General features: G+C 36.1%; 1 protein-coding gene across 13 annotated transcripts in view; it reads left to right on the top strand.

Annotated features, from left to right (window-relative positions):
• Grik2 (glutamate receptor, ionotropic, kainate 2 (beta 2)) overlaps nucleotides 1–12,660 on the top strand; it is a 696,482-nt gene that overhangs the window by 664,471 nt on the left and 19,351 nt on the right. For all 13 annotated transcript variants that reach the window (XR_001779464.2, XR_003948597.1, NM_001111268.3 and 10 more), the window contains one exon: nucleotides 12,071–12,321. Coding sequence is in view for 11 of the 13 variants with exons in the window: in NM_001111268.3 (NP_001104738.2) it covers nucleotides 12,071–12,321 (251 nt within the window). In the remaining 2 variants the exon portion in view is untranslated. The remainder of the gene's footprint in view (nucleotides 1–12,070; nucleotides 12,322–12,660) is intronic.

Below are 12,660 nucleotides of genomic sequence, written 5' to 3'. Positions count from 1 at the left end.
AATATGACCAGCAAAGATGTAACTTAAATATAAAATTTGATTCTAGCTTTAGACAGTTTTATTTTTGCTGCCAGAGCTTTAATTATCAAGGCACCGAGTGAGAAAAACTCAAATTATTAAAATAAGCACAGGAGTTTCTAAGCACATTTATCACCATAGTGCTAAATGAATGAGAACTGTAGTATAGAATCTTTTGCTGCCTGACAACAGGCTAAAGGAGAAAATAAAATCCATTGATCGCTTTATACATGCTGCGGTATTCTCTTGTCTGTACATGAAAATTTATGCATGCATACACAGAAAATAAATATTTTTTAGAAAAGAAATAAAATAAATAATTGTATAGTTGCTTACTGCACCCACTCTAGTACTTCCATACTCTAGTCATATGTTAAAACTTAAAGGGGGGAATGCCAGGGCCAAGAAGCAGGAGTGGATGGGTTGGGGAGCAGGGTGAGAGGGAGGGTATATGGGACTTTTGGGAGAGCATTTGAAATGTAAATGAAGAAAATATCTAATAAAAAAAGACTTAGAGGAATTCATGCTTGAGGGGTATATTCTTTAAACAGTTTGTAGACTAATATCCCTCAAAAAGGATGAATGACTACAGGCAACTGATCTATTTGAGAAAAGTATTTAGAATTCTTTATGCTAAGAATCATGGCACAGTTACTTACACACACATATATGCAAACTGTTAGAGTCCATAAATAAACAGAATTTGAATAATCAAAATTAATATTAATATATGAAATTATGCCTTCATACATTAACATTAATTTATAAAAATATCCTCTGGAACTCACAGAAAGGAAGTTATATCTGAATGTTATCTAAATTTGGGCCATGGCCAGCAGAGAATATAATGATAACTAGATAAATAAAAATATAAAGTAAAGGAAAATGAAGTACTTTGGGAGTATAAACTACTTGTCACAAAATCAAGAAAGAACTATTATGCCCTAAACATTTAACCAGATGTTAAGTGTTATTAGTGGAAAGCAGCTACAAATTTTGATTTTTTTCATAAATTAATTTAGTTAATCATGATATATATATATATATATATATATATATATATACATATATATATATATATATATATATATTTCTTGTTGCCCAAATAGTAGCTTTTCTTGGATGCTAGGTGTCGAGACTTTGGGGATACAAGTACATCCCACATGATGATTCATATATATATTTGCAACAAAAGGTGAAAATGGGGCCTAATGAGTTCTATCTGTACATAAAAAGGCAGGATGTGTGGTGGAGATGGACACAGAGCTCTCAAAAGGAACAACACATTTCTGACAGAGTGGAAATGTGTAATAACATTAGTAATCACTGTCACTAAAGGGTGTAGATATAAATAAGGGTAATTATTCTCTTCAAGGCCATAAAATTATCTTAACAGAATAGAATTTTTACAATTATTAATAGATATAAAGAAAAATTTTATCATTGAATGATGGTTTTGGGTTATTATATTTATGTATTTTAAAGAAAAGGAATACATGCTAATAGAATTCTGCTACCCCAGCTGAATGGATTAGTTCCCATTCCCATCCCAATCATTAGACTTTAAACAAAATAAGATGACTTCCCCCATGGAAATATAGGAATATAATTCACGTGTTCTTCAAGGAACTTTGAATGAGAGAACATTAAAAATCCATAGAATTGATGTCGTACCACAACCTTCATAGAGAGATAAAGATCTTTTAAAAAAAGTAAAAAAAGAAATCTGTATTTTATAAATATTTTTCTGTTTTGCTCTTTAGTAAGTAGATATGTAACCCTATATTTTGTTAATCTTTAATGTGAATTTGCAAGTAACATTTGCTTTGGAACAGAAATCAAGATTCTTTCATTAGTAAACTACTTTACAATGAAATACAAATGTATATTTCCCAAAAATATAAGATATGAGTTAAAACTCAGTTTGGAAAATGCTGTTTGATATGTAAAGAAAATACTTATTGAAAAGATTATTTCTGATTTAGTCAAAAAATGTAACTTCTAATTTGAAAGTAAAGGAAAATGGAAAACTGTGGTGACATATACTGGTGATCTTAGCAACTTCTGAGAAAAAACATAGGCTCCACGAAGAAAGCAAACATTTAGTCGGAGGTTGGGAGAGATGTAAAAATGTGACTTCTTTCATTAAAACATAGCAACTACTACACTCTGTCCTGAAAAGGCTTTCTTTCCTATTGGTAAGTCTTTGTCAATATCAAAGTTATGGAAGTTGCCCTTATCTCATTGTTACTATATTATTGAGGTGCACTAAAAGAGAATAATGATAAGAACTATGTTTGTCCAGAGAAGAAGTCATTAATAGACCAAGTAATTCAATAAATTCTGCAATGCAATAAATTGTGTACTTCAAAACAAACTATGCATGTTATGAGTTATGTAAAAGTAAGGTACAGGGAATAGTATAAAAGAAGAAAATCAGACATGAAGAAAAGGATAAGAAGATTGCAAAAGGTAGATGTAAAGACAAATGAAAGGAAAGAAAAGGATAGGGAGAAAAAGAAGCAAAAGAAAAATTATAGGTGCAACTCAACGGAATTGGCAGGAGAGTAGAGAAACGGGGAGGGGAAGAGAGGAAAGAAGGAGGGAAGGAAGGAAGGGAAGAAGGAAGGAAGGAATTGTCTCTTAATAAAGTCATAAGTTAACTCAAAACATAATAGTTTTTTGATTTGTTTTGTACTTTTTTCTTTAAATTAGTTAATTATTTAACTTATTTACTTATTCACTTTATATCCTGCTCATTGTGCCTCTCACGGTAGCCCTCTCCCACAATCCTTCCCTCCATGTCCCCCTGCCTTTCTGCTCTGAGCAGGTTGCAACCTCTCTGGGTATCCCCTATCCCACCCTGGCCCATTAAGTCTCTGTGAGGCTAGGCACATCCTCTCCCACTGAGGCCAGACAAGGTAACTGAGCTAGAAAAACATATCTCATTCACAGGCAACATTGGAATAGCCCCCTCTCCAGTTGTTGGGGACCCACAAGAGAGAGGACCAAGGTACACATCTGTTACATATGTGTGGGAAAGGCCTAGATCCAGCCCGTGTGTGTTCTTTGGTTGGTGGTTCAGTCTCTGAGAACCCCATGGTTCAGGTTAATAGACTCTCTGGTGTTCCTATTCACTTTGGGGCAGCAAACCTTCCTCCCGTTCTTCCATGAGACTTCCTAAACTGTGGGTGTCTGCGTCTGTCTAAATTAGCTGCTGGGTGGCATGTCTCAGTTTATTCTTCCTAAATAGCTTTACAATATAAAAATATGTATCTGAAGATATTTTAGTGAAGTAATAATTTTACATAAAGTTACTTGATAAAAATGTATTATTTAAGACATTATGAATAACTTTCTGGCTGTGCAAATGCTACATATGAGGTTTTTCGTGTGCATTCATTCATTGTCATAGCATCTAGAATAGTCTCCCATCCAATCTTAAGCATGTACAATCCTTGTTTTGGTTTCTAGGTCAGATAAGATCAGGTATGCTTACAGTGATTTGTTGAGAGACTGAAATGGTCTGTATACCTTTTTTGAGCACTCATCTTATAGTTCAAATCTCAACTGATAGATCAAAAGACTTTTACAGAGTAAACATATATGTATGCCTTCTTTCTCCTGACATTGTTTGTCCTCATCCCTCTCTCTCCCTTCTTATGTAGGTAAAAGCATTTATTTTGTTAACTTGCAAAGAGTTAATTTCAAAACTGTAAAGATCCTTCAGTCTTTAGAATACATTTAAGTGACTAAGGAAGGTCCCAAGAGAAAGACTAAAAAAGGAACAAATGAGAATAATGTTCATAATGAAGATTGAGACTAATTTTAGCTTCAAGCAGTATTTGTTTACTTCTAAGAGAAAAAAAAGCTTGGTGTATCTTACCATGTTTAAGTGTATAGTTTTTGGTGAAGTGTTTTATATAACCTCACAAATGATAAGTGTATCTGACAATTTAAATGAAACTGGAACTAAGGACATCTTGTCAAGGTAGACTCCAACGAATCTCAGATATTTGTATTTGTCTTCTTTAATTCATGCATGGTTATCTACTCTTTATGCATTGGAGTTTGACTTTCAGATGACAGAGCATTTGTTATGATAGACATATTTATGAATTGCTCTTTTGTTATCTAATGAAATGTTAAGAAGGTTTTGAAAATTAAACCTCATGCTGTGTATGGTATGCTAGGGAGGCAGAGACAGGTTGATTTTCTAGGTATAGGTATAGGTATAGGTATAGGTATAGGTATAGGTATAGGTATAGGTATAGGTATAGGTATAGGTAAAAGTTGAGGTATATAGAATTGATATAAGTGGTCAACTGCCGTATTCTTTCTAGACCATCATATATCTCTGTATGCCAGACTGAGGAGGGCAAAGCAGAGGTGGAAATGAATAGGTTCCATAGGGCTCTGGCCAGCCCAGGAATGCTGGGAGTATTATTCTTCTTCGAAGAGAGGCAAAGAAGTTTGGGAGGCCTGCACATGGCAGGTAAGCCAGAGTATAAGCTATGATGCTCTGATATGAGCCTATACAGTCAATGAGAGCCTGATCACCTAGGCAGGTCCAAGATTCAGTAGAGGATGTTTCAGGAGAGGGAATTCTTCTCCAAGTGTTCCAGTCAAAAGGATAGCCACTCTCAGACAAAAGTCAGTGAAATAATTTCTGCAATTTATTCTATGTGAACAGGGACTATATGAATTTTGGGGAAGTGGGATGGGATTTGGGATTTGTGGGTAAGTGTTTTCTATTGGTTGAGTTTTAGGTGTTAATGATGCTCTATTTGCTTGGAGGACTCCAGGTACTACAATGGATGATTGACTGCTCATGGTCCTCTTAGCTGGGTTTCATGGATACATGCTCCAGAGCAACTACAAAGACAGGTGGAAAGCCACCCTACTCCTGATTTCTAAAATTTGTGAGATTCTGAGGTTTGAGCTCACTCGGCCTTACCAGCTCTTTGCCCTATCTGGTGGCATAGCCCACTTTCCCCACAGATATAGATGATTAGATGATATAGATGTTAGAGATGATATAGTTCTAGATAGATAGATACAGATAGAGGTGATAGAGATGATGATTGAGATGGTGATAAATATAAATAGAGGTAATAGTGATAGAGATATGCTTCTTTCATGCAAAAATTATTGTAGTGATGTTCACTGAGCCTATCTTCAATGCTCCTTAAATTCATGTTATATTCTGACCAAGTCTATGATTTACCTCATTTTTTGCTTTCATAGAATACCCTGACAAAAGAAAGAAAGAAAGAAAGAAAGAAAGGAAGAAAGAGAGAGAGAGAGAGAGAGAGAGAGAGAGAGAGAGAGAGAGAGAGAGAGAGAGAGAGAGAGGAAGGGAGGGAAGGGAAGGGAAGGGAAGGGAAGGGAAGGGAAGGGAAGGGAAGGGAAGGGAAGGGAAGGGAAGGGAAGGGAAGGGAAGGGAAGGGAAGGGAAGGGAAGGGAAGGGAAGGGAAGGGAAGGGAAGGCAAGGGAAGGCAAGGGAAGGCAAGGGAAGGCAAGGGAAGGCAAGGGAAGGCAAGGCAAGGGAAGGGAAGGGAAGGGAAGGGAAGGCAAGGGAAGGGAAGGGAAGGGAAGGGAAGGGAAGGGAAGGGAAGGGAAGGGAAGGGAAGGGAAGGGAAGGGAAGGGAAGGGAAGGGAAGGGAAAAGGAGAGGTGAGGCAAGGTGAGAGGAAAGAAAGAATGGTTATTTCTCTTCCAGTTCAAGTATAGTTTCTCACTGAGACATGGAAATCTATAGTTAGCAGTAGCTTGAAGCACCAGCCCTGGGTCACATAACTTCCACCATAAGGAAACAGAATAATAAGTGCTAGCAGCTGATGTCCTCTCCCTCCATTTTGTAAAGTCCAGGATCCCTAATTGGAATGATGCCACCCATAGTAGATAGGTCTTCCTGAATTGACAGAAACACACTATAGTAGGCCACAAGCATACCCAAAAGCACACCTCTCAAGTTATTCTGTTTCTCTAAAGTTAATAATGAACACTCTGAAAACTTGAGCAAAACTTAGAACCAATTTCTGTGTACTTCACCCAAGCTAAGTGTATGGCCGTGCATATGAATGAAGAGAATACTGTTCTTTATTTTAGCATATTTTAACATATCTTAACTAAATGATATGTTAGTTCACATTTGAGATTAACTGGTGCCTTGAGTAGAAATACTCTTTATAGAACAGCACATCATGCGTTAAAGAATTAATAATTTATTTTTGAAGCACTTGTCTTAGTTTCATTTATATTTAATTATATTTTATTTATTTATATTATGATGACAAAATACCATGACCAAAACACTTGTAAAAGAAAATGTTTAACTTGATGCTCATGGTCACAGAGGGATAGAGTCCATAGCAATCAATAGAGGGAGCATGGCAGCAGGAGACAGCCCTGCACTGATGCAGAGATTTAGAATTTTTACTATTTTATCATTATTATTGAACTATGAAGTCTTTTAAGATATTCATTCATTCATTCATTCATTCATTATGTGGCTTTTTTACATAGGATTCCTCTGTGTAGACCTGGCTGTCCTGGAATTCTATCTGTAGATTATACTTGCCGACTCAGAAATCTCCCTTTGCCACCTGGGGCTGGGATTATGCACACTACCACTTCCAGTTCTTTTTATTTTTGAAATTATAGTGCAACTGCAACATTTATCTTTTCCTCTTTCTTTCTCCAAATCCTCCCATAAACTCCCCCTTGCTCTGTTGCATATTAATGATTCTTTATTTGAAACCATACATACATCATACAAACTTAGAAAGTTATTTTTGGGGTTATATACATATATGCAAAACTAATGAAAAGAGAGCTTACATCTTGATCAACAAGCATGATACAGAGACAGAGCTAACTGGAGCTAACAAAGGCTTTTGAAGCCTTAAAGCCTGCTTCTAGTGACACTCCTTCCCTAACAAGACCACACCTCCCAAACTTTGCAAGTAGTTTTGCCTACTGAAGACAAAGTATTCAATTCACTAGCCTATTGGAGCCTTTCTCATTCAAACTACAACATTACTCTTATTTTTAAAAAGCCTAGGTTAAATTACAGTTAACAAGTTAATACAAGTTATTTACTGTCATTGATTAGCTTCCTATCCCATTGCTAAGTATTTTGGTAAATATTCAAAGGGCAGTCTATTGACTTTGTAAGTGCAGTTAAAAATGTTAATTGCACATTACTGAGATCAAGAAAGCCAGCATACTGAGGGGGGTTGGAAAAGGAGAATTTAAGTATTCACAATCATTGCTAGAAACAGGAAACCTGCCATTTGCTGAGAAGTAGCTTGTTTGCATTTATTTCTTGTTTGTCCTTGAAAACTAGTGGGGATACCATATCTGAAGATTGTAGAAAAGGATGCCAACACAGTTTGGTGAGTTTGGTAAATTTTCAGGAATGTAATATTTTCTAAGTCCCTTCCTGTGAGGTCAGGGCCCTCCATTTGTGTGCCTATTTACCAAATAGCAGCAACTCACAAATCTTGCTCATCACTGTACTTTTGAAGATGAAACCATGCCTTCTCACTTGAAGATATGCTGTTTCCACAGCCTCTCTTGGTATAAAAATATTTGTTCAGACACTATGTAGCTAATTGAAAGTCAATTTGATAAAGTACCAAATATAAAGTATATTTCAAAGATAAACAAGAGTTCAAATTATAGAAAAGTTGCTAAAAATCTTTTCTAGAAACCATAAACTTTTACATAACACAATAAAGGCCTACTTAAAATAAAAAGAGAGAGAGAGAGAGAGAGAGAGAGAGAGAGAGAGAGAGAGAGAGAGAGCTAACCAGTTAGGTTTGCTCAATCTTAATCTCTCCAGGTACACTTAAAAAAAATCCGTATTTATTTTTTACAATTTCATGCAAAGCATTTTGATAGTATTATTTTCCTTATCCTAACTCCTCAGCTTCTCACTTTACTTTACTTCTTTACTTCCTTACCTACCCAACATTTTGCTATATCTCATTTTAAAAACATTCTTTCCACAAAAATACCATAGCACTTGGCAACTGAAAAGCAAATGATCAGCCTTAGAAGCCCATGCATACAAGTACTGTATTTATATATGTAGAAACACACACAGGCACACGCACGTGCGCGCGCACACAGACACACACAGACACACACACACACACACACACACACACACACACACACACACCTGTTTAACAACAATTAATGAATATGAGACCATATATTTGACAGAGAGCAAGAAGAAGTATATGGGCGAGTTTGTAGGGAGAAAAAGGAGAAATTATGTAATTTTAATCTAAAAAAATAATAAATTAGTGAAAAAAAGCCCTCCCTACCCCCTTGGAAAACAAAACATCCCCCCCCCCACAAAAAAAAATCATAGACTCTTATTTGTTATCACCAACTACTGTTCATCATTGTGTCTGCCCTGGAGTGTGAGTGATGTACCCAATATCACATCACTGAAGGAAACCAATTTTCCCTTACCCAGCAGCTATCAATTGCAAATAGCTTCTTGGCAAAGGATGGGACTTTGTGCCCACCTGCATATGTCTCTTCCTTGCTGGTGTTTTGTCAGGCATGAGCATATGCAAGTCTTATACACGATGTCAAAGTCTTTGTGAGTTTGTATGTATATTTGTTCTGTTATATGTGGAAAATGCTTGTTTCTTTTAAGTTGTCAACTGTCTCTGGCTCTTAGGACCTTTCCACCTTCTCTTTCTATACATCCCTGAACATTTAGGAAAGGATTACGATATAGATACCCCTTTTGAAGCTGAATACTCCAAAGTTCCTCATTCTATGCATACTTTCTAGCTGTGAATCTTTTAGTTAATTACCATCTATTGCAAAAGAAGCTTCTATGATAAGTACTGAATGATAAACTACTCTATGGATATACCACTATATCATCAGTGGTTATTTTTTTGCTACAAAAATCAGACACAATAATAATAGTACATTTTTCCTAGGTCCCATGATATATGTAGTATCAGACTTTTTTTTTTTTTTTTGCTTGATTAAGCACCATGAAGTATGGGATGTATCTCATTGAAAATGTGTATATCCAATTTTATTTGGGGATCGTTCATAGCATTTGTGGCAGTATTTAACCAGTGGGCAAATCTGGAAAGCAGGTTGTTGTTATATCTTCCAGGGTTCATAATCAGGTAAGATTTATCATTAATTATCTTCTCTAGAAGTTATCTCACATTCTGGCACAATGAATAATAAATAATAAAAGTGAAATTGTCAGATGAGCATTTTATGACATAAAGTTGTGGTACTTTTTAGGAATAATGCTTTACTGACAATGTGGAAGGCAGCCCCTAGCCTGTGATATTTGTAAGGGACTATGGTACTCTTTTGTCTAATAATTGGAGAAGATATAGCCAATTCCTGTTACTGGCTTTTTTATTTTGTAGCATACAATGTTTAGTCGGAGTGCCCCCATTTTTAAGTTAATTCCATATATATATATATATATATATATATATATATATATATACATATATATAATATATATATATATATATCTGTCTCTGTTTCTGTCTCTCTCCCTCTGTATATCTGTGTGTGTGTGTATGTGTGTGTGTGTATGTTTTACGAAGCTTCTAAAGTAGTATGCTTAAAAAGACCCAATGTGTTAATTGTTCCTCGCCGTATTCTCTTCCCCATCCTGCCCTCCCACCTCTTTCCTTTTCCTTGGAAGATCCCTTCCCTCAACCTCACTCCTAAATGGTTATGTAACTTCTCTCAGTGTTCTAACGAAAACATATATATCTAAAGCATAAAAGCTAACATCCATACACAAGAAAAAATACAATGTTTATCTTTCTGGGTCTAGAATAATATATTGATACAAGGATTCCATAAGGTCAGGCTAGGCTTGAATTTACTCTATAGCCTAAGGTGATCATAAATTACTGATTTGCCTGTCTCTGCTTCCTAAGTGCTAGAAGAACAGTTGTGTATCTCCCTGCCTAACTTTATCATTTTTAACAGGATATGAGAGGATGGTGCTTAAGATTTTCCTTTTCCTTTATTTTGATAAGCGGTCTATAAGTAGAAACATATTTACATAAATCATTTGCAGCACTGAGTTAAACCTTAAAGATTTAACATATTTCTGTAAGCAGAAAAGCTATATAAGGTGATTTGTGCCCCTACCCAAAGAACATAAGATACAGTGTTCTTAGAAGAAACTTTAAAAGCAAACTCTTTCGGGCAGAATAAACAAGGTCCTTTGCAGCAAATGTTGAAGGATAAAGGTAGTTTGATATTTCTATCTATGCTCTAGTCATCCTGGTAGCAAGATCATACTTACCATGTAGTTGCTTATATTTCTCTATCTTCATAAACACAAATACTAAATTTTATTATTGTTATCTCAACTGTAAGGAATACAGTCTAAAACTTAAAACTATTAATGACAATTAAGAAATCTTAACATTATTGACACTTAACACTCCTGCACCCATACCCAAGAGATGTTCCAACCTATAACAAGAACACATGCTCCACTATATTCATAGCAGCCTTATTTATAATATCCAGAAGCTGGAAAGAACCCAGATGTCCCTCAACAGAGGAATGGATACAGAAAATGTGGTACATTTACACAATAGAGTACTACTACTCAGCTATTAAAAACAGTGAATTTATGAAATTCGTAGACAAATGGATGGATCTAGAGAATATCATCTTAAGTGAGGTAACCCAATCACAAAAGAACACACATGTTATGCGCTCACTGATAAGTGAATTTTGGCCCAGATGCTGGGAATACCCAATATACAATTCACAGACCACTTGAAGCTCAAAAAGAAGGAAGACCAAAGAAGAGAGACAGAGACAATGTGTAGAGCAGAGACTGAAGGAAAGGCCATCCAGAGACTGCCCCACCTGGAGATTCATCCCATATACAGTCATCAAACACAGATACTATTGTGGATGCCAACAAGTGCTTGTTGAAAGGAGCCTAATATAGCTGTCTTCTGCTAGGCTCTGCCAGTGCCTGACTAATACAGAGGTGGATGCTCCCAACCAACTATTGGACTGAACACAGGGTCCCCAGTGGAGCACCTAGAGAAAGGACCAAGGGAGCTGAAGGGGTTTGTAGCACCATAGTAGGAACAACAGTATGAACCAAACAGTACGGGACTAAATCACCAACCAGAGTCCACATGGAGGGACCCATGGTTCCAGCCTCATATGTACCAGAGGATGGCCTTATTGTGCATCAATGGGAACCTTTGGTCTTGTGAAAGCTTGATACCCCAGTGTAGGGGAATGCCAGGAAGCAGGGGTGGGTGGGGTTGATGAGCAGTGTGAAGGGGGAGGGGATAGGGGTTTTCCGAGGGGAAACCAGGAAAGGGAATAACATTTGAAATGTAAGTAAAGAAAGTATCTAATAATAAAAAAGGAAATCTTAACATTATTGGGCCATAGGATCCTAAAACTATGAATGACATTGCCATAATAATTTTTATAATCCAACTTTAAGCAACCAGTGACAGTTTATTGATATCAAATAGGAAAAATCAAATGCCAGTATCCACACAGTATGAAATGCTATTGAAACTTTCCTACTAGTGATCATGACAACCTTGACTTACTGGTTTAAACTAGAGGTGAGATTTCCCACGACTTTCCTAGAAGTGGAGAATGCAAAAAACTGCATTCCTCTTTTCTTATCTAGGTGTTTCCTGACAAAATTCTGTACACGATCCATTTCCTTTAGTGTGTTCCTGGTTAATATTTTATTAATTAGCCAATAATCGAAGTCCTTATTTTATATGGAGTCATTTTCTGTCATCCAAATAGTTTGTCTTTGTAATCTAAAAAGCATCATTCTGTACATAAAAAAATATACACTAAACAAAGTCTAAAAGCCTACTGGTTTAGTTATCTTATTAAAATTCTGATTTATGGTGTTCTACTTTGTTCATTGATACTAGGAAGCATTTGTAAATTCTGTTTTCTACTCATGAGCTTTAATTGCAAAACTGTTTTCCTTGAAATAGTTAATGAATATCCTCTTTTCTCAGGTTCTCCATATCGAGACAAAATCACCATAGCCATTCTTCAGCTGCAGGAGGAAGGCAAGCTGCACATGATGAAGGAGAAGTGGTGGCGAGGCAATGGCTGCCCAGAGGAGGAGAGCAAAGAGGCCAGTGCTCTAGGGGTGCAGAATATTGGTGGTATCTTCATTGTCCTGGCAGCCGGCTTGGTGCTCTCAGTTTTTGTGGCAGTGGGAGAGTTTTTATACAAATCCAAAAAAAACGCTCAATTGGAAAAGGTAAATGTCACATTTTTGCAATTTAAAACACTGATTTTTCTTCTGATAAAACACAAGTAATCTATTTTCTGCTATTTCCAACCATGAGAAATGCTTTCAGCTGTGGCTGTTAATTGTCTCATATCATTCATTCTACCTACCACTAAAATGTATATTTTGTGAAATATATCAGTATATTTCGCAAAGACACATGGTCATCCTCATAATCTTTAAATTTATTGATTAAATGTTTAATTGTCAAATGCAGGAAAAGTAGATATCTCTATCTTATTTAGGACTAAGTAATATAGATATGTATATATTGAGAGAGAGAGAAGAATGTACATATATTTACTTGAA

This window comes from Mus musculus, chromosome 10 (assembly GCF_000001635.26).
Source record: "Mus musculus strain C57BL/6J chromosome 10, GRCm38.p6 C57BL/6J".
NCBI classification, from domain to species: domain Eukaryota; kingdom Metazoa; phylum Chordata; class Mammalia; order Rodentia; family Muridae; genus Mus; species Mus musculus.
Note: the sequence above shows the minus strand (reverse complement) of the source record. Positions and strands in the feature narration are given on the sequence as shown.